At 48.6% G+C, this 23,272-nt stretch overlaps 1 protein-coding gene across 1 annotated transcript in view; it reads right to left on the bottom strand.

Moving 5' to 3' along the window:
- Window positions 1-22,467, bottom strand: part of LOC307083723 (plexin-A2-like) — a gene marked incomplete at both ends in the record, with an annotated part of 65,665 nt that extends 43,198 nt beyond the window's left edge. Inside the window, 4 exons of the mRNA XM_079747675.1 lie at window positions 5,258-5,392; window positions 15,970-16,152; window positions 19,116-20,476; window positions 22,434-22,467. Of these exons, the coding sequence (XP_079603801.1) occupies window positions 5,258-5,392; window positions 15,970-16,152; window positions 19,116-20,476; window positions 22,434-22,467 (1,713 nt within the window). The remainder of the gene's footprint in view (window positions 1-5,257; window positions 5,393-15,969; window positions 16,153-19,115; window positions 20,477-22,433) is intronic.
- Between the last annotated feature and the right edge of the window lie 805 nt (window positions 22,468-23,272).

The following is a 23,272-nucleotide window of genomic DNA, read 5'->3' on the forward strand; positions in this document are numbered from 1 at the left end:
GGGGTTGTTGTTAGTGGTGGGGGTGATGGAGGTGATGGGGTTGGTGTTAGTGGTGGGGGTGATGGAGGTGATGGGGTTGGTGTTAGTGGTGGGGGTGATGCTGTGGTTGAAGAGATGCTAGTGGGGTAGGTAGTGCTGCTGGTGGTGATGGAGGTGATGGAGGTTGCGATAGTGTTTGGGTTGGTGCTGGTGCTGGTGGTGATGGAGGTGATGGAGGTTGCGATAGTGTTTGGGTTGGTGGTGGCGGTGGAGTAAGGGGATTGTCTCTGTCATTTCTGAAGCAATGGGATACAAGCCCTCAAATCCTCACCAACTGAAGCTGTTCAGACCAACAAAGCAGGTCTTCAGGTCCTGGGGCTGGATGACCTTTTGAGAGCAGATATGGCTATGAATCCTGTGTGTGTGTGTGTGTGTCTGTGTGTGTGTGTGTGTGTGTGTGTGTGTGTGTGTGTGTGTGTGTGTGTGTGTGTGTGTGTGTGTGTGTGTGTGTGTGTGTGTGTGTGTGTGTGTGTGTGTGTGTGTGTGTGTGTGTGTGCGCGTGTGCGTGTGTGTGTGTTGTGTTCAGGATTACCAGACACCAACTTGAGTTCAGCAGAGTACACTGACTGAATCAAAATAAGATCAAAAGGCCAGCTTTTTTTATCCAACTGTGTGTGCATATGAGTGTGTGTTTGTGTGTATGTTGTGTGTGTCTCACTCCGCCCCCCTGCCTCCCGACCCGTCTGCATGTCAGTCCGTCTGCCTAGAACCTAGATGGATGTCAGCCTGTCTTTTTATCCGTCCACCTGTCAGTCTTTGTCTGACTGCCCATACATGGGCGCTACTAGATAGATTTTTTCGCTAGCCTGCTGATTAAAGATACAATAAAACAAACATTCCCTTTGCGATCAATAAAACATGCAATCAACTAGGATCAATCAATCATCACCTCTCCTATAAATCATTCACAAAAAGATGCGATTGTAACATTTTATTATCCATATTCCAGAGGTATCATCTCAACAGGGACGCCTAAAGGAAAAACAACCAAAGGACTACAACAGAAATCACCCAAATGCCTTTGCTCAACATTGCTGTTTTTAGACAGTTTTAAGTCCACCACCGCTGACCATGGCCTCATCTCCACCCACTTCACAAGCACGCCAGGGTAATACACAGTCTGCAGGCCGACATAACATTTGTGATGCTCTCACGCTAATGCTAGGGCTTTTTATCACCTCTCTAGTCCAGCAAGGCTCGGACACTCTCATCCGGATTTACTGGGACTTTCAGCGTGTCAGGAGGAGCCTGCAACAGCGCCCTCAATCTCCTTTCTGTCAATCTCTCTCTCTCTCACTCTCTCTGTCTCTCAGTCTCTCTCTCTCTCTTTGTCTCTCTCTTTGTCTCTCTTTGTCTCTCTCTTTGTCTCTCTTTGTCTTCCTCTCTCTCTCTCCCTCTAACTTTCTCTCTCCCTCTGTTTGTCTCTCTCTCCCTCTCTCTCCCTCTCTCTGTCTCTCTCACTCTCTCTGTTTGTCTCTCTCGCTCTCTGTCAGTTTGTCTCTCTCGCTCTCTGTCAGTTTGTCTCTCTCTCGCTCTATCTCTCTCTCTCTCTCTCGCTCTCTCTTGCTCACAAAGTGTAAGCACATTTTTAGAATAAAAAATGAGAATTGATGAAAGCTGTCATCCACTACATTAATGTGGATACAAGAAGTTGGATTATCAAGGTGAGCTGCAGGTGGCGCTAACCATCCAGTCAGGTGACATTATCGACTGCAGAAGAAGAGGCGCAACGAGATGACGTAATTAAAAGGACGCCAGCCAAACGTCAAACGGACTAGTACATCTATGTGGTCTCCACAGAGTTCTGGAATCAGCCCTGATCCAAAAGTTTGAGTGAGTTTAAGTCAGAGGATTTCTGTAACTCGTAATTTATTCGTGTTTGTCCGCTGAACCTGTTTCCATTGCACGCATTTATCTTTTATCCATGCACCAACTTTTCCACCTAAAGCCTGAAAAAAGCTCTTAGGTTATTTGAAGATTTTTTCCAATAATATGTGGCACTAAGACTTTTTTTGAGCAAATAGACAAAAAAAATAAAGAAACAGGTGGATGGAAAAACACCTTCTGTCTCTCTCGCTGTCTAGCGACCGGAAGATCAATGGACTTTCTTGGTGCTGTTGACTTCTTCAGTCGCTGAAGAGCATTTAAAGAAGCTACATCGCCATGCCGTTGCCATGGCGAATTGAATCCAAACTTACAGTGGAATGGAGCTTGACCCATTGTTGTTTTGTTTCTTTGTTCCCCTTTGCTGGCCAAAGGGTGCTTTGGGACCACCAGATAAAGGGTTAATATCCTAACAACAATAATAACCATAATAGGGTCGATTTTTAAGGATCACCTGAGGCGCTTTGCAGAATCCTGTTGGTATTTTTGGTTTTAGTGTCACTCTGCTGGTGAGAGAAAGAGAGAGAGAGAGAAAGACATAGACAGAGAGAGAGGCATAGAGAGAGACAGACAGAGAGAGAGAGAGACAGAGAGAGAGAGAGAGAAAGAGAGAGAGAGAAAGACAAAGACAGAGAGAGAGACAGAGACAGAGACATAGAGAGAGACAGAGAGAGAGAGAGACAGAGAGACAGAGAGAGATAGAGTATATGAGGGGGCATTTGAGTGGATGAGAGGGATTTCGGCCAAGAATTTCAAGTGTCCAAACCCAGACGTTAATTATAAAGTTGTTCCCACATGGCTGGTGAGTCGTCGAGTATTTCAAATATCGGAATACCGTTAGATATCGCCCCAAATCCACAAACAAAGGTAGGAAACGATTCGACACGACTGCTTCCTCTTTTTGGGAACAATTTGGTATGTGGACACACACAATCGCACGGGCACCTGCACATCCTCCAACAGGCATGTGGGCACACTCATACACACACGCACGCACACGCGCACACACACACACACACAGGCTGTTCATCATCATGCTAGCCCGGCGTGGCGCTCGGCAGGAGACAGCGTGCCTCATTGTTATTCCAGGAGGGTCGGCGGATCTCCGCCAAATCTGTCTGCGCCGCGCTCCTTATCCCACATTATTTCTCTATTGTCCCGCGCTCCCAGCCGAAATACCAGACGCAACAGGGCCAACAGGGAATTCCTACCGGAATCTGCCTTCACAACCCATTCCGGAATCTACAGGGACACCGGAATGGAATTGGAATTTATTGCGGGGCATGGGAACATAATTGTGCCCCTACCTACCTGGAGTTCCTTCCCAAAAAGAGAGGGAGGGAAAGAGAAAGTGAGAGAGAGAGAGAGAGAGAGAGAGAGAGAGAGAGAGAGAGAGAGAGAGAGAGAGAGAGAGAGAGAGGGACCGTAAGAAAGGAAGTAAGCAAGGCAAGAAGGAAAAAATAACCAAAATAAATGATGGAAGGAATGAAGGGAAAAAAAAGCAGACAAGAACGAGAGGGATTTACTCCGGCCCCAGAGCCAAAGCCCCGTCAGAGCAGCGGAGGGAGAGCGCCCAGCGTGGTGTTTGTTTGGTGATTCAGGCGGTGAGGGGATTTCACTGCAGACGTGAGGAGATAGAGGCAGGCCATCTCCCAGAAAGAGTGCATGTCTACCTCTATCTCTCTCTCTCTCTCGCTCTTAAATAAATGGAATGTCTCTCGCTCTGTCTCTCTCGTTTTCTCCCTCTCACCCTCTCGCCTTTTCTTGAATAACCAGAGCTCATAAATAAGGAATGAGTCTATCACGTTCAAGAAGAGCTGGCTTGGTTTGTTTAAAGAGATGCCCCCCCCCCCCCCCCCCCCCCCCCACACACACACACACACACACAGCGTGTACCCCTGTCTCCCTGACTACTCTAATGGGATCCTCCCACACCTACGCTCTGCCGACTGATTCAAGTGCTTAATATCGCTGACAGCACCCCAATTATCCTTTTGCCATTTCGTCTGTTAAATTCGGGTTTAAAAATACCGTTCCTCTGGTGTAAAGATAAGGGGGTATCACCAGCAAGTCGAGGCATCTGTGGGGAGGGGAAAGCCTAATCCAGTTTAGACAGCGGCGTTCAGCCCAAACCACAGAGAATCACTTGATAGAAGTTGAACGTGATTAGCAGTGTTTGAGCTTATCTCCAAACAGTCCAGAGACAACAACAACAACAACAATAACGATAATAATAGCTGAGTCGATGGGATTCTGGTCCAACTTTGGGAAAAAGGCGAACAGAAGGAGACGGATGCGAAGGCTGTGTGTTTGTGTGTGTGTGTGTGTGTGTGTGTGTGTGTGTGTGTGTGTGTGTGTGTGTGTGTGTGTGTGTGTGTGTGTGTGTGTGTGTGTGTGTGTGTGTGTGTGTGTGGCATTCAGATAGGCGCATGCACTGCCTGTCCACACGCATGGCTGAGTAATTAGAGCAACAACACTCTCAGTCTCTCTCTCTCTCTCTCTCTCTCTCTCTCTCTCTCTCGCTCTCTCTCTCCAAACTCTGCATATTTTAAAGCCCCGGGACATGTAGTTTGTGTTTGTTCTATTGTGTGTCCGGATTAAGACATAGTTTGTGTATGTTGTTGTGTTTGTTCTATTGTGTGCTAGGATGAACACATGCAGATTGTGCATGGGGTGTTATCTGTTCCAGTGTGTGTGGGCTCAGGCGTGATAGTGCATGGTGATAGGTGTTCTGATGGGGGTTTGATCTTAATACTGTCCCCAGGTCACAAGTGTGTGAATGAAAAAAAATAACATGTTCAACAATATGAATGAGAATGGCGCTTTCAAAGTCAATATGACAAAGAAAATGCACCAATGCTGCAAATGTATCCCTCTTATGGTGGTATATATTATAAGAAAGATTTTTTAATATTTAAGGAAAATATTAAGAGATGGAAATATTTAATATATATTAAAGAAGAATAACTGAGGACGCAACATTTTTTTATAGATGACCATGTCAAACAAAATCGAAAAAAATTGAATTTGAATTTGGGTTGAATTTTGAGAGTGTGTGCCAGGCAGGTCACCTGACCTGCCTGTCAATCACGACATAGCTAGAGGTCGTGTAGGGGTCGTGCACCAACCTGCTTATATTGGACAGGTCCTAGAGAGAGGCTGTTTGGGGGTCATGTAGGGGTCCTCTGCTACCCTGCCTACATCGGACATGTCGTAGAGAGAGGCTGTTTGGGGGTCATGTAGGGGTCCTCTGCTACCCTGCCTACATCGGACATGTCGTAGAGAGAGGCTGTTTGGGGGTCGCGTGGGGGTCGTGTAGGGGTCGTTCACTAACCTGCGTTTCAGACAGGACGTAGAGATAGCTGCGGTCCAGGGAGAAGGCCATGTCCCTCAGGATGGAGCTGCTGTCCTTCATCACGCTCAGCGTCTCGTACACCACCCCCGCCTGGGGAGAGCCGTGCACTCTCACCTGCACACACACACATAGATATGAATTATAGTACACAGTACACACACACATGGATACAGATTAAAGTACACAGTACACAGACACCCACCAACACTAACATACACAAACATGTTTTGTTGGATAAAGCGAGTCTCTTTATACAAAGCGACTCGTAGCGCATGTTAAATACATGCCGTTACAGCTAGGGTAGGTTTATAGAATATATTACACAGTACAAACACACACACACATACACACACACACACACACACACACACAAACACACACACACGGATACAGATTGCAGGAAACAGTCACACACACACACACACTCCTAGCCACTGTCTTATCAACAGTGGTAAGGACATACATTTCAGACATTATTTAACACACACGCATACTCACACAAACACACACACACACATATTGAGATTGACACACACATACACATTATCGTACAGAGACACATATACACACACACACTGACAAATACACACATAGTCAAACACACACACACACACACACACACACATACACACAGGAACATGAACACAAACAGATTCTTTGTGAGTGACATGTGAAGGCTGCTGTCATGCATAAGGCGAGCACTTCTGCATCGACCTTAACGTGTCACTGTCCCCTAACCCATGACAGCCTGTCAGGACCTGCACTCTCCTGCTCCAATCCCAGGCAACACACACCCAGTACAAACACACACACACGCACACACACACAGACACGTACCCACACACACAAATACACACAAGCAATTGCGATTGGGAACCTGTTTACATCATTTCCTAACATTCCAAACATACATCAGAATTCTTCCCACTTTCACTTCCCAAAACGTATATGGAGAAGTCTTGCATTACTTTAAACTATTAAGGCTTTTGGCTGTTGCTTTGTCCAAAGGGACTAGCAGTGCATGTTAGATACGTGCTGTTAAAGCTAGGTTAGGCATTTCCAGTCTCTCTGTTGAAATCAACAAATATTTCCTAAAAGAGTCACGTGTTCTAAGGGAGTCTATCTGGAGGAACAGGGCCTGAAGGGAGGTGTGCATTTTTTTCAGTTGGATACTTCCAAAATCTAGCTTACTCTTTCTCCAGACTGCCTGCCCTTTGCTTTAAGGAGCCGGTGATCAGCGATGTGTACAGGTTAGACTGGGGCCCCGGGGGAATCAAACCCAGTACCTTTTGGCTGGGAGTCTACGGCCTCACCACTAGACGACGGTAACGCGATAATCCATAGCCTGAAACCGGTCCGCCACTAATTCCCTAAACCTACTCCGGTATCCATGGTAGCGGTGCATTAACCATGCGATGTAACCACCGCTAACTCATTCATGATAACCGCATCAAGCAGGGGAACTGGAGCGCAGGATTACCCATGTAGTGCATGAAAACCGTTTGAAATGCGACACAACACGACGACCTCCAATGCATAACCCGCCCCCCCCCCCCCCCCCCCCCCCCCCCCCGCCCCCCTCTCGGCTGCCCAACATCAAATTGAACTGCAGTAGAAGAAGAGGATGATTCTTTGTGGGGGATTGTGTGTCGGCCGGGCTGGCATATAGAGAGTGCCGTGCTGGCTGGCAGTCTCTCACTAGACCCTGCACTGATCAATACAAACTGATTACATGATTGGATCCCCCGGGCATCAAAGCAGCACCACTCAATCACGCCTCCACCACACCGCCACTCCCTACTCCCTACTCCTCCGCCCCCCAGCTGGGTCTTGCAGCACTGCCAGCCCCAGCTGAGGGAGATGGAGGAGGTGGAGGAGGAGGAGGTGGAGGAGGAGGAGGAGGAGGAGGAGGAGGAGGAAGGCGGGGAGTAAAACACAAGGAGGATAGAGGGAGAGAGAGAGAGACAGAGAGAGAGAGAGACAGAGAGAGAGAGACAGAGAGAGAGAGAGAGAGAGAGACCAGAGAGAGAGAGAGACAGAGGGAGAGAGAGACAGAGAGAGAGAGAGAGAGAGAGAGACAAAGAGAGAGGGAGTTGCGGAGCAATTACAGATATGAGAGAGAGAGGGAGTGGGAAAGGAGGGAGAGAGAGAGAAGGAGAGAGAGGGAGAGAGAGAGAGAGAGAGAGGGAGTTGGGGAGAAATAACAAATGAGTGAGAAAGAGAGGGAGAGATGGAGGGATAGAAAGAGGAATATGGGGAACCATCCAATCCACCTCTCATTCAAACTCAAGAGAAAGAAATGGAGTTGGGGAGTGATATCAACGACAGAGATAGAGAGAGAAACAGAAAGAAGGAGAGAAAGAGGGACTTGGGGAGTGATTCCAGATGAAATTTAGATTGTAAGAGGAGAGAGAGAGAGACCCTGGGATATGAGTGGGTGGTGATGTTGTGTTTGTGTATGGCTGTGTTTGTGAGGTGAGACAGAAGAATGGAAAGTGAGAGAAAGAGTTGTGGAGGGAGAGAGGGGAAGGTAGATCCGTAGGGAGAGAACAGGATTGATAGGAGGAGAGAAAGGAGCATTGAAAGACAAAGCAGGCAGAGCGGGTGGTTTGAGATTGTGTGTGCTTGTGTGTGTGGGTGTATGTGTGTGTGTGTGTGTGACCGCCAGTGTGTTTGGCATGTGTGTCTGCATGAATGTGTTTGCATCAGCGTGTCTGCGTGTTTGTGCTTGCATCCGTGTGTGTTTGTATCTGTGCGTGGCGGGGGCATCAACACATTTCCCAACGCAATGAAAACACATTTCGCCTCGAAGCAAGCAGACACACAAACACCATGTCCCCGCTCACCCAGCCATCCCCAGCACCCAGGCTCCATTAACACACCCAGCCTCCATTAACACACCCAGCCTCCATTAACAACCACCAGCGTCCATTACCAACCACCAACGTCCATTAAAAACACGTTTGATTAGAACACCGCTTCACGCTCCCAGCCTCAAAAACTCATTTTCGTTTTCCCCCCACGCACACTTCGTCTTCAGCGGTCTCACGCGGTGAAAGCTGCCCCGTTCTCCGTACTCTCCGCTTTATTTCCCACATTCCTCCCACATTTTCATAAATAGCGCCGGAGATGAAGAACCACCGCAGAGTGAACATGTTCTACCGTCAACATAACCTAATACTTAAACCCCGCAGAGATGCCCTGGGAAACACTGGGGGCGCCTGCGCCAGGGGCTGGCCGCATGGGAACCGCGGTCAGGGGCCGGGGTCGTGGTGGGGTCGCGGCTGGTCCGTGATGAACTCACAGAAGAACCTGACCTCCCCCTGACCCCTGACCCCTCCCCCCCGGCTGTGGCGACGGTGGTGAGTGATTTGTGAACGGTTGCGTGGGTTAATAATAATCTAGAAGCAGAAGAAGAAATAGGTCGGACCGAGTGGGGGTCCCTGGGGGGAATGCAATGGGTCCCCAATCTCTCTCTCTATGCCTCTCCCACCTTACCTTTTCTCCCCCTTTTCATACCTACAACTCGCCCTCTATCTCTCTCCCTCCCTCTCCATCTCTTTCTATCTTCTCTCTCTCTCTCTCTCTCTCTCTCTCTCTCTCTCTCTCTCTCTCTCTCTCTCTCTCCCCCCTCCCCCTGTAAGCCTTGCAGACCTATTATGAAGGTGAGGTGAGGTTTTAATTGGTTTTTATAATGTGCCCGCTGGTCGCCATGGACACACAAACACACATGTGCTAGAGCGTGTGTGTATGAACGTGTACACCCGTCTTGTACCCAATCGAACACGCACGCATACAAACCCAATACACACACACACACACACACACACACACCCACACACACACACACACACACACACACATAACCGCCTATGTGTGTATGTACACACAGCGTGTACACACATGTATGTGCGCTTCCCAGGCACTTACACATACATACACATATTCTTGCACGTTGTGAAACGTACCATAGAAACCTAATTTGGACTCGCATGCACAAAAGTACACACATATGTATGCACACACACGTGCCCATTCTAAAAAGTATAACACACACTTGCATAGACAGACATAGTCTGATATATGCCTAATATAGACATAATATAGACTGGCTGCTCCCACTAGGTTTGAGGTAGTAAATTGTGTGTGACAAACAAACATTATTTGTTTTTTTATGAGAGGAAAAGTCGCCTTATATGCCCAAATCACCGGCTTTGTTCGAAATAAGTGATAAATAAAGAGTTGTTTCTTTCTATAAAGTGTCTGTTTGTACATTCTACTTGTTCAAAGTTTGTTGTCTATATATTTTATGATCTGTTATAATAAAAGCATTTGTCTCCCACTTACTCCAGTTACCATTGCTCTTACTCTTTAACCCTTAGGGTCGCTAGTGTCTCAAATAAAGAAATCATACATGTAGCCTGGGAATATAAAAAATCTCATTCCATAAAGTTTAAACATCCTCCTTCCGTTTCAAATATTTTCCAGGTCTGGTAATCGATATCAGCAACGAGAGAGAGAGAGAGAGAGAGATGAGAGAGAGAGAGAGAGAGTCAGAGACAGAGACAGCAGACGACAGAGACAGAGACAGCAGACGACAGAGAGAGTGACAGAGAGATACAGAGAGGGAGAGTAGTATGCCTAGAACAACAACAACAGCAACATGACCCCGGTGAGAATCCCCAACACAAAACACAACCATCTCCCCTCATCTCCAAAGAAAAGGAAAAACACAACTTCAACCTTAAGTGTCTGCGGCCGTCCCTTGGCATTAGCAGAACATGATGTGAGGAATACACTGCGACACAGAACGTCTTCGTCTGCGACTGGTTAAACGTGGGATTGATTTTAGGAAAAGGGGGGGTGGGGGTGGCCTTCGGTTGAAAGGTTGGTTCATGTTTCAGAAGAATAATGGGGAAAAATGTACATGAAAACCAAACCTCTCCCCGTTAGCCCTCACAGTGGGAGTCATCCGCAGCAAGAGAATGGGAGAGCGAGTGACTGGTGCGTTTACATGGCAGTGACAGTTTCAACCCCTCTCCCCCCGTCGTATCCCCACCCCACCCTAACTAACTCCATCTAGACGAGCACAAAAAAAGAGAAATGGCCCAGTCCATATGTCGTGAGGCCAGTATGGGCTCTCTTTACGCGGATGGTGCGAGGCCAAACATATGGATGCTGACCCGGCAGCCGGCGGAAAACAACCTTCTTCCAGGCAATCCCCTCCCAATCTGCCACTCTGGCGGGGGGGCAGGGGGTCCGGCCCCTGCAGAGCGGTCTGCCCGTCTTCCTCTCCCACCCAGACGGACAGGAGCCGTCTGGGTGGGAGAGGTAGTCTCACCCTGCCCAGCTCGCTCTCCTCTCTGGGATTCACTTTAAGGGAGTTTAATTGCCACTTGACCCCTTGATGGTTTCGCAATCAGCCTCAAATTGAAAATGGGCTGCTTGCACCCGCTGTTGTGTACGGGTAAATAAATCCACAACAGGAACGCGGTTGGTAATTACAGCCTTGGAAACCCCCCACCCCCCTCCCTGCCCCATACCGCAAAACCAAAAATATAATAAGAGCCAAACATCTCCGGGTCTCCAATTACAGGATGAGTCGAAACACAGGAGAGTACAACGCTCAACTTCCTTCCATCCATCGGAGCGTTTTTTTTAAAAGTGGGCCGAATCTTTTGTCTTGTGTCACATCCAATGACTTAGACAGAACCGGATGGTCGTTTGGCACGAGTCAATGTTATGACAGCGGAAATGGGGTGGGGAAAGGGAGGGCTGGTGGGGGGGGGGGGAGAGAGTCCCAGACAACTGTCCACCTCTAAGGTTGAGTGGCCTCACATATGGTGGCGTTCTGTCCGACAGCTGGAGCCTAGCGGACATCCATGTGACCATCTATCCATCATAGGCTGTGTGAATGCTAATGAGAGAGAGAGAGAGAGAAGAGAGAGAGAGAGAGAGAGAGAGAGAGAGAGAGAGAGAGAGAGAGAGAGAGAGAGAGAGAGAGAGAGAGAGCGAGAGAGAGCGAGAGAGAGAAGAGAGAGAGAGAGAGAGAGAAGAGAGAGAGAGAGAGAGCAAGAGAAAGAAAGAGCGAGAGAAAGAAAGAAAGAGCGCGCGCGAGAGAGAGCGGGGTATAGGGAAAGAGGGAGAAAGTGGGGGACAGAGGGAAAGAGAGAGGGAGAAAGAGAGTCGTAGAAAGAGAGACAAAGAGAGGAAGACGGAGAGGTAGAAGAGGGCAATAGAGACAGAGGTAGAGAGAGGTGGCTAAGCTCTGTTCTCTAATGAGAGAGACGGCCGTTCCGAATGGGTCTGTGCGTTACAGCACCATGCTAATCATTCGCCCATCACGTTAGCTATGGTCACAAAGACAAAAGTATTGATCCCGGCCGATAGACGCGCTGTCAATCGGCAGCCACAATTACCTAAATTGATTACCAAGCGGGTGAGAGGAGGGTAACGGTAGCAACAGAGCCTTTGTGTGCGTGCGTGTGTGTGCGTGTTAATGTGTACTTTTGTTGTGTAGCTTAACGTCTGCCTGTGAGTGTGTGTGCGCCTGTGCGGAAGCAGAAACCTAGCCATGTGTGTGCGTGTGTGTGTTCGTGTGTGTGTGTGTGTGGGGGTTTGTGTGTGTGTGTGTGTGTGTGTGTGTGTGTGTGTGTGTGTGTGTGTGTGTGTGTGTGTGTTGTGTGTGCGTGTGAATCCGATGCTTGTCTGTCAGTGCACTGACAGTGTTTAATGTTTTGAGGTCATTGTCTAAAAGCTTTCCTGTTTTTCAGCCAAATGTACCCAGCCTCACCCTCTCAGCATGGCACCGTTCCCAGCCTACCTGCCCCCATCCTGCACTGACCGCAGGCTCCTCCAGGTCTAAAGGTGATGGGGCTCCAAAGAAATAGTACTTTTGGGCTTTGTTTGGGTTAGATGGGTAGCTCTGTACTTTGGTTGGCAATCTGGTGTATGATAAGGTCCACCAGAGTTATAGAGGAAGGAAATCTCAAAGTATTCAATAACGTGTTTGGGAGCTCCAATCTCACGTTAAAATGAAGTGTCCGAATTCACCACAAATTCCCATTTATTCCCACATTCCCATTTATTCCCACAATGCAACAGAAAAGCTTGTGTAAAAAGACACCCAAAGCACAATCATTTCCCTGCACTTGTGAACCCTGTTCGCTCCCAAATCTCACAATGACGACCCATGAAACCAGAGGAACCAAAGACTCCAAGGAATGGATGTGTTTCCTGTTCTTGGTTTCCTGTTCTCCTCCACTCTGCATCCCTGCCTCCCCATCCCACTCTATTGTTCCACTCGGTTCCCAAGGCCCACCGGCGGAACACAGACAGTTAAACATTTCAACGGGTTGCTCTACGTATGGTCCTGATTATGCGCATGGAGAGACGTGTGTGAATGTGTGTGTGTGCGTGTTCCCAACATTTGGACAGCATGACGCATGCAATGATATAGATAGAGAGAAACCCAATGATCGCATGAGGAAGCCTTGTTAAATCTAAGAAAAAAATAGGAAAATATCTAATGACATGAAAATACGACTTTTCGCTTTCAGAGTTGTGTTTCTTGTAACAAAAACTTCACCTCGGCTAAAATCAATACAGAATTGCCCGAAAGAACACATCAGAATGATGACTGAATCCGTACCCTCACAACTCAATTTATATGGTAAAAACTTTCCAATTTCTCCTCACACACACAGCAACAGAACCACTGTCTCAGCTACAGCTGAAACACCTCTCTAACGATTTCACTCAGCGAGTCAAGAGGAAATCACAAACCTCTCAGAAATGATTGCGATGACTGTGTGTGCTTATTTTCCCTGCCCGGGCAGACCATAATAACCTCTCCTTGTTTGTTTATTTATAGCATTAAAGAGAGTCAATGCTTTACTGCTGCGAGGTACTATAAGTGTCCACTCTTTAAATGCCTCTAGCATTGATAAGCATCTGAGTGTAGTTAAGACTTGGCTTTTAATATTAAGAGGCAATTGTTATGAGTTTGATAGTCTTGTGGTTAGGCCATCGGACTTCCAGATGAAAGCCAGGCTAACTTGGTTCAAACCGTCCAATTTCAGCAGCCTAACTGCTCGCTCGCCAGCGTCCGCCAAAGATTCAAGACTCACTTGTTCAGAGTTCAGCTAGACTCTGCATCGGTTCCCCCTTTTTTTCTCTTTCTCCTGACAAATGTACTTATTGTAAGTCGCTTTGGATAAAAGCATCTGCTAAATGCCCTCAATGTAAATGTACTTGCAGGCTTCCCTTGAGTGCTTGAGTGCCCTAAACCCCTTGCCTGCTCCTTAATGGCATGTATCTGAACTCACTGTGAGTCCCTTAGACCCAGGGTTCCGCCACCGAGCAGAAATGGTGTTATCAGTGTGGGCGGTGGTTATTAGAGGCAGGACAGGTAGTTGTGAAACAGTCAAGAGGCTGAGATGAAGGAAGGGACACTTCCTCCTCTGAGGGTTTGCCGATCGCTTCCTTGCGAGGTTAACACCAGCGTCAGTGTGTGAATGTGTGTTTCCCCACTTGTGGTCATTAACTGTAAACTACTGTGAGGGGCGGTAGTGTCAAGAAATAAAAAAGGAAAAAAGCCAACAGAATCGTAACAGCATCATCTGAGAGCAGACCGTTCTTACTCTGGCCGTTTTTGCTATTGCGAATCCCTCTCTCTCTTTCATATCACAGACTTTATTGCTCGCTTTGATATCCACCTTGCACGGCACTTTTGAAGTGCAATTGCCACGCTCACGGTTCCCCGTCGTTTCATAGCCACAACATCATTCGAAACGACGTCCTCGGTTCAGACCCCCCTGCGAGCTCGGATGATGCACGATAGACGAAACATCGGCCAACAGCTGCCTTTCATAGTAACACCACATACCCGGTACATTCCCCGAGGTAGAGGTGCTATTCTGAACCCCCGGGGAAGGCACAGTTACGTATGAGAAATGAAAGTGCTTTTTTATGAAGCTCCTCGTATGGACGCCGGCCGTGATTGATGGGGCTTCAAACGCCCCACCCTCCCACACGCACGGGGCTCGCTAATGGCGAACCACGCAACCATGGAAACCACACCATAGCCCTCCTCGTGCACAAGGTCTACTCCATAGTTATCCCTCTGACCTCGCACCCTAGCTATGACCTCTCTGTAACGGGGAGGTTACAACCTCTGCAGTGGCTTATGCAATTTATTGTCTTGACTGGCCTACTCTGCCCCCCCCCCCCCCCGGCATGGACCCTCAGGATCCCAGCATCTTCTCAGTGGAACCTCAGCTGATTAATATGAGGTTCTTTCTTGTTATTTTAAGGTTTGGGGTCATTTTTGGTCTCTCTCTCTCTCTCTCTCTCTCTCTCTCTCTCTCTCTCTCTCCTGTCTCTCTCTCTCTCTCTCCTGTCTCTCTGGGACATGTTTTTCATGGTTCTGGCCGCGCTCCATTTTCATGGCCAAACATCTTGTACAATAAGAAGAGGTCCAGAGATGCTATCTGCCCCCAGCCTATGTTACTGTGTTACTGTGTGTGTATGTGCGTGCTTGTGTGCGTGCGTGCTTGCTTACGTGCGTGCGTGTCTCAGCCTGCATCTGTATCTGCTTGCGTGTGTGCATTTCTGTGCATAGTACCCATGTACATGATTGTGTGTATGAGTGTGTGCGTGTATGTGTGCGTGTGTGTATCTTATGTGTGTGTGTGTGCATTGCAGACAGATTGCATCCCATTCGACTGCGGGGCCCCGGGGCTAGTGTCAGCATAGTCCTCTCGCACGTTCTCCCCAGTCTGTCGCATGTTCGCTCTGTCCCGCGTTCGCTCTGTCGCATGCGGTACGCAACACGCAGAGCGAGTGCTGAGCCCCTCGGTCTCGCGCTGTCACCCCGGCTGTAAGATGCACCATGGAGGGATGAGGGGATGAACCATGGGGGGGGGGGTGTAGCCCGAAGGTAGAGGTTCACCTATCAGTGTTATTATGGATCATGGGTGGAGGTCTGTAGCCCCAAGGTAGAGGTTCACCTATCAGTGTTATTATGGATCATGGGTGGAGGTCTGTAGCCCCAAGGTAGAGGTTCATCTATCAGTGTTTTTATGGATCATGGAGGGGGGCTATAACCCCAAGGTAGGGCCTCACCTATCAGTGTTATTATGGATCATGGGAGGGGGTCTGTAGCCCCAAGGAAGGAGGACTGTCTGCCTTTTCACAACCGTTTGTATGATATGGGGTGGCTTAAGGTCCCCCCCATGGGAGGGGCATTGAGGAATATACACAAACTAAATGGCTGCCACCGATGTGTCACACGCTTCGATGCTCTGATTGGTTGTAAGTATGATCAAATCGGGTCCAGAGGCAAACAAACTAAGAGGTTCAGGACTAATCCTAATCGGTCTAATCTGCAAATTGGTCTGGCGATGTCAGGATATCTCTCCGTCTATCTATCTATCTACCATTCATCCATCTATCTTTAAAAAGGTCGAAAAAATAGGTACTGCAACTGATTATTACCAAATTTTGATAATCATAATGTCTATCTGTCAATTTTTCTGTCAATCGATCATGATCCGTGGAAACCCAATGATGACATCAAGTAGCAATTATACTTCAAGTCATTCAAAATGGAGATTGACGTTGAGGACGTGAAGACCTCTGCCCAGCACCGCGAGGTCTTCGAAGCCACAGATCTGGAACCCCTCTCCTACCTTCTTCAGCATGCCGCTCCGGGTGCCCAGGAACACCACGCTGTGGCCGTTGTAGACGTAGGAGGTGACGGAGGTCAGCCTGTCCCGGGACTCGGTGTACAGGGCCTGGCTGGAGACCAGCTGGGAGCCGCCCAGGGGTTGGTTGATGTCCAGGCCGCAGAAGTGGTCATCGATGGGGACCGGCTGCTCGGAGAGAAGGGGTGAGGCAGGGGGCAGGATGGGGAGGAGGGAAGGAGGGGAGGATAGGAGGTTTGGATGGGTGGTTGCAGATGGAAAGTAGGGATGGGGGGGATTGAGAAGGGGGGGGGGGGATTGAGGGGGAGAGTGGGGGGTCGGATTGAGGGGGATAGTCGGGGGGGTGGGGTAAGGGGGGGGTCGGGATTGATGGGGGGAGTGGGAGTCGGGAGGAGGGACGGAGGGTGAAGAGGAGTACAACAAGAGGAGGAAGTGGTTAGTGGTCGCACATTACATCCGTTTTGGTTTTGGTGGTTGGGGATTTTTAGGGATTTGAGTGTTTTTTATGTGACAAGTTTGGAAAGAAATAAGTCACCGGAGTCGATCGAGGGATGAGGGAAGATGAGAAAGGAAGGTGGGAGGTGGAAAATAAAAAAGGGAGGGAGAGAGAGAGAGAGAGAGAGAGATTAAGGGTGAAGATGCGTGGGAAGAGGAGTTTAGGAGCTAAACTGACTAGCGGAGGAGCTAACATATCATCTGCTGATCTCTGAAGGGTTAGCACACCGGCCTCCGAGGTGCTTTTATTAGATTTTGGAGTCCTCCTGTAATACTGGATATCTGTCTTTTCAGCTTGTACTTTTACAGCGTGTAAATAATCGCTCAAGGAGAACAAGAGCTGTAGGACAACTGTGTGTGTATGTATTTTCGGGCACAGGATAGTGCAGTGTTGCTAGGGTGTTAAAATGCAGCGGGTTCGATTCCCCCGTGTCCACAGTAACGGCATCTTGAGCACGGGGACGTCAAGGTTCAGATACATATATAGCAACCAAAGGCAAGTTGCTTCAGATGAAAGGGTATCCTCAATGCAATTGTCTTCATAGTAGTAGGGGATGCTGTGACTTCCTGACATCACAGTATCACACTACAGGGGATGGGATGTTTTGATTGGGCATTAAAGACATCAGGGTGTTTAGTGGTTGTTGCTTGAGCTGCCACCCATCTTCAGTCTCTTCTAATCAGCGGTATAGTATTATCACTCTGTTACATGATGCTAGTTCCTAGCTTAGCATCCCTACAGGCCTGGCTGCTCTATCTGGTGTTCGCTCTTTGAAACGTGAGGCGATCACCTCTAACTAGTTTAAAGGGAGTAGGCTGTATACTGTATAAAAAGTAAAACACACTGTATATAAAGTATTTTTCAATACACATAGTGCTCATTGCCGTCTTCAAAATATAGCATAAATGTCCTATATACTGTTAAGTCATTAAGAGAGAGAGCAGTGCTACATTATTAGTGAGTAGCAGTTACTTTAGTAATATGTGTTTATTATTGTGCCACTAACGGTAAAAAAAATATGATTGCCGGATCTGAGTACTGCTAAATCCTGGCGCCAAGATTAGCATAGTTTTAATCTTCTGCTGTGCCGTGTAATTACCTTAGAAGCTAAAATGTACAATTTAGCTATATCCAACCAGGATTTAACCATTGTTATTTAATTAACTCCAATAAAATTAATTAAGACCATTGACTGCCTGCCAAGCCGTAATGAATGGCTAAATAACAACGCGTTTGTCATTGTCATATTTCATTACAACCCATTTGTTTAATGGAATAGCGAAATCCAAACAGATGCGAGATGCAACGCATATAATGTTTTCGTTGCTTTGCTTGTTTCTAGAGATCCCTTCTGTTTGGATGAAAGCCATTTGTTTCTGATAAAAGCCTTTTGTTTTTGCTTCAAGCCTTTTAAATATGCAGGTTTCACAAAAGGCACAGACATGTAAGTGCTTGCTGTAAGCAAGAACTCTTTTAAACCTCAAGCATAGGTCTCGCAGGTTCAACCACAGCTGGCTATGGGAAAAGCACAGGAATACTGAAGAGTTTGAAGGAAGAACACTGAAAGGAAGAAAAAGAAAGGAGATGGAGAGAGAGAGAGAGAGAGACAGAGAGAGACAGAGAGAGACAGATAGAGAGAGAGACAGAGAGATAGAGAAAGAGAGAGATGGAGAGAGAGCAAGTGAGAGTGAAAGAGAGAAAGAGAGAGAGAAAAAGCAAGCAAGCGAGAGTGAGAGAGAGAGATAGAGAGAGAGAGAGAGCAAGCGAGAGTGAGGGAGAGATTGAAGGAGAGAGAGTGAGAAAGGGAGAATGAGGGAGAAAAAGAGAGAGAGATCAAGAAAGAGAGAGAGAAAGAGACAGCAAGGGAGAGAAAGAGAGAGATAGAGAGAGAGCAAGCAAGAGTGAGGGAGAGAGAGTGAAGGAGAGAGAGTGAGAAAGGGAGAATATGCAGGATCAAAATACAAAAGAGAGTGGGAGAGCCAGGAAAAGTGGGTGGGGGAGTTTTGCAGACCGAGTGGGTGAATAAAACCCAAGCTAAATAGAAAACTCCTTTGATTAGCATAGTAAAACTAATCTCCCCCTGGCCAGTCCCGTCCCCGGGGAAATCTTAATGGTGTTTCAGGTTCTCTTGGGCTGGCACCCCTATCAGCCCCTCACAGTGCAACCAGCACCGCTGGGTAACTGGAGACCACTGCAAGACTTAGTCAAGGCTGCTCACGCACCTGACCCTGTTTCTAGAACGGAGATGGAATATGTGCTTGTGTGCTCCTGTGTTTGGACGGGTGCGCGATAAGACCTCATTTTGGTGTGCGTTTTGTGTGTATAATTGTGTGTGGAGGTGATTTCAGTTCCTTGGCCTCACCTTTTGTTTTTCCCTCAATTCGCATGCTTGGCCCCCTCTCCGTTTCTCTGCCTCTCTCTCTAACCCTCTCTGCCTTTCTTTCTCGCAACGCCTCCTTTACTCTCTATCCATCCATCTTGCGCCATCCATCTTCTTCACCACCCTACCGCTCTCTTTTTCTCTTCCGCCTCTCATCTCCATGACTTGCTGCCTCCCTCCCTCCCTCCCTCTCTCCCTCCCTCCCTCCCTCCCTCCCTCACCACCCCCGTTTCCCCATCCATCAATCCCTCTTACCGCCTTGGTGCACTGCACGTCCTTCCCCAGCAGCCAGTGCAGCTCCAGGTGTCCCTCCCCCTGGTAGCAGGACTGCAAGCGCTCCTTGATGCGGGCGTTGATCTCCCGCAGGGTGAACACGCACAGGGCCGAGTGGTCCGGCGGCTGGTGGTACTGCTTCTGGCCCTTGGCGAACACGGCGAAGAGCACGTCCTCCTGGGAGCTGACGTTCAGCGCCCGGGCCAGCGCGCGGCCCGCCTTGCCCAGGTGGGCGGCCTGCAGCAGACGGTACTCCTCGCCGCGGTGCAGGCAGCCCAGGGGCAGCGACACGTACGAGTGGAACTTCTTGTCGCCCTTGCAGAGGCGCACGATGCGCGTGGTGTAGAAGAGGTCGCCGGGGGAGCCGCCCGCCGGCGTGCCGCTCTCGGGCGGCGTCTCGGGCTGCACCGTCAGGAAGTACACGAAGGGCCCGCTGGAGAAGCCGTACACGTAGTAGATGTCGAAGCGCGGCACCAGCGCCAGCGTGTCCGACGGGATCTTGATGAGCGACGACACGAAGTCGGTGTGCAGCTCGTAGTCCAGCATGGCCGACGACTCGGGGTCGCGCGGCAGCTTGCGGCTGGACACGGTGGGGAAGTAGTCCTGCTTGCCGCCCACAGCCGTGCCCACGTACAGCGTGGCGTCCTGGCCCGGCGACGGCACCACCACGCCGTACATGGTGGCCGTGTGGTTGTCGCTGGACAGGTAGTGCTCCTTCTTGTGCGTGGGCTCCACCAGGATGAACAGGTCGCCCAGCCGCATCAGCTTGCACACGCCCTGGTAGAGGCTGCCGCACGCCAGCAGCCGGTTGTGGGAGTAGTCCACCAGCAGGAGCTTGTTGACGTTGTCGGTGGAGGCCAGCGGCTCCGAGCAGGGCTGCACGATGAGCGGCGGGTAGCAGGCCTTGTTGTCGTACTCCGGCCCCGTGTCGTGGGACACCAGCAGGGTGAGGTTGGCCGACAGCTTGTAGATGCGGTTGACCGCGCCGACGTACAGCGCCCCCGTGCTCTGGTGCACCGTCAGGTGGTTCAGAGCCCACTCCTTCCTCTCCGACTGGAAGACGTTCAGGGCCGGTACCCCCGCCACGGTGGGCTCCGAGTTCGCCGAGACGAGGGACAGGAAGCAGAGTGTCAGCTGCCATAGCGACATGACCTTGGGAAGCCTGTGACCGGTGGCGAGGTCATAGTATGTCCTTCCCGCATCCAGGCACGTACCCATCCCCATGGGGCTCCGGTGAGCGGCGAGCTCCGGGTGAAACGGATGGGGATGTTGTGAGAAGAACCCGACGGGAATGTTCACCACGCCGTGCTTTTGGTCCGCCTTTGGTCGAACTTCACATCGTTCTGCAGGGAGGAGAGGAAGAACAAACACGTTGGTATTTCGCTTTCCACAATGGGAAGGAGGTGTTTTGAAGGAGGACAGAGCTTTCAAGATACCGTTCCACCATTAATCCAACTAAAAGCGCACTATTTAAACCGCAGGCTTCTTTCTGTGTCTTTGCTTAGTTATTTAGACACACAAGACATTAAAGGGACAAGCAGTCATTTGTACAAACTGTCGCCCAGACTTTTCCCCTAGCCTCTGGTGGTCTTAAGCTCTTTCTATCTACAGGGGGCCCTCATTATATGGGCTTGTCACTGTTTGGAGGGGAACTAACCGTACACCATTACTTCAACAAAGGAGAGACAAATCATGCCTGTGCCGACCCTCTGTTTTGCCCACTAATTAAGTATGATCCATATGTATTAATTATGCCTCCACATTCTGGGCTTTGCTGCTTTCCTGAGTCCAACCCTCGCCCCCCGCCCTGCCGCCACCCCCGCACGCTACTCTAAATGGTTGAATCCAGGAGGAATTAATCACTATCCACTGCGGTCGACATTCCCAAATTAATCAGGACCTTTTTTTTTTTTCCAAGGATGGTGGCGAGTCATTAACGATTCGGAGCCAGCCAGCATCAACGCCTCACTCTGTCTTCTGTTTAATTTCGTTAGCATATTTTATGTAGATTAATGCGGAGAACAAACAATGTCCCACTGAAATACGTCCTGACTGGAGGATGGATGGGATGAAGAGAGCCAGGGAGACGAGTGTAGTTTTATTCATAGTTTTTGTATGGTTATATGGTTATGTAGTTATCCAGTACGGGTTGGATATCAATCAATCAACTTTATTTAAAGAGCAAAGTGCAGAGAGATGAGTCGTTTTATGAATAGTTGTTTTATTTTGTTATAAGGATTTATATCAATCACATGTTGTTTATGAAGTGCTTTTGTGCAGAACTGCAATGCTAAGTGCTTAACCAGGGAAACAACACAGCTAAAACCAAATGATGAATCAGTTTAAAATAACCATAATCTCTCAGAATTAGCTCAGAACTGCAGAGACACGTTCAAGAGGTATTGATTGATAGGGCTCTAATAAAATAATGATTACACCGCAACTAAATTTAAATAGATGGGTTTTAAGATTTAGATAAAAGCGGATGAGAGCACTGAGGCACGTATGCTGTTTAGATTTTTATCCGTATAGCTTAGAGATAAACCTATAGACTAGTCACGGATAAAACCAGAAACCGATAAGGCAGGATCATACCAAATAAGGTTTGGTGTGAGAGAACAAAACGAAAAAATCCAACGGTCATACATAATTGAGTGTATGGATTCAGTGATCAGAGATGAGGTAGCTCCATGCAGGCAGTCTCTTGACTCCAGTCCATTACTGAGCCAATAAAACCGTCAAGCACAGGGAAAAGACGGTAAATTACAAGAAACCCCCACATCTGCCTTCTCGTTCGTCTCGCTCCGATCTGGGGGTTCTACAGCAAGGCTTGTTTCTCTCTGGGGCTGTGGAGCTCAAATCATCAACCCCTACCCCTCTCAGACCAGGTCCTCTCCCCTGCCAATTCACCCCCTCGCTCTTCCATTTGAAGGAGTAAAAACGATAAAAGCATTGATTGCCTGAGTCCCCATTTATCTAAAACCTTTGGAGGGGGTTTTCTTGCACATCAGCCGGGGCTACGAGGATGGTCTGAATCAGAGGCAATCCGAGCTTCCACCAATTTGGCCCTTGTTCAGGGCCCCAAACCCACTGTTTCCCGGGCCGGGCTTGGAGGAAGAAGTAAAGGTTAAATGAAGACAGCCATGTCAGACTCTAATGCGGTCAGCAGGGTGATCCTGTCCGTTGGCCGGCTAACAGGATGGTTAGCCGGCCAACGCAGGGGTTGACCCAGTGCCAGGGATGGGGGGGGTTGGGGGATATGGGTGGTGGTGGGAGTAGGGGTGGTGGTACTGGTCATACCCTGCTGGGAGAGATCCAGCTCTCCACCAGTCATCTCCTGTCCATCTGTCCATCCTCTGCTCCCACCAAGGGAGGGGAAGTCACCAGAGTCCTGGCCAACCCTTGGCTGTTGAGCCTTGTCTCGCAGTAGTATTACCTCCCTTCTGTCACATGCCTTGTTAACAGTTAGGTAAAAATAAATCGTTTTTTTTCTTTCAAAGGAGAGGTGCGTCACTTAGACTGTTAACAAAACTCAACTGATAACTTAAAATCCACAAGACATGAATATGATTGACTAAATACTTTTTTATATGCAATCGCAAATATTCAATTTAATAGGCGAAATGATGAAACTGAAACTGTAAAGAAAAAAATAATGACGAAATTGATCAAACTGAAACTGTAAAGAAATAATGACGGGCCTAATTCATCTTATTATCCTGATTTGTAAGCTAGTATGGTATAGTACACAGCTCCTGGTTTCAATGGAGACCTATAGTTGAAGTAGTCTTCTCTCTACAGCGACCGTTCTCAGTTCCATTCAGCAGGTCATTCGACTACAGCTCTCGGCTGAACCTGAACAACTTTTCAGTTCTTTGAATTCCTTTAAAGAAAAAAAATATTCAATGTCTTCAGCGTTGAAATAACTTATGTCATCAGTTCAACTTCAGCGCAACTGAAGTTCCGCTGAATGGTTTTCTTATTCTATGGTAATGTATTCATGAAGGCCCATTCATGTGCTTCATTATGTCCAAGCACAAAGCGAAGAGGTTCTTTTGAGCATTTCTAACTTGTTCCACGGGACTCAGCAGCGCACTTGTTTCATGTTGGCCTCGGAAGAGGAGAAGCAGCCGGGCCCT

This window comes from Pollachius pollachius (assembly GCF_949987615.1).
Source record: "Pollachius pollachius genome assembly, chromosome: 12".
NCBI classification, from domain to species: Eukaryota; Metazoa; Chordata; class Actinopteri; order Gadiformes; family Gadidae; genus Pollachius; species Pollachius pollachius.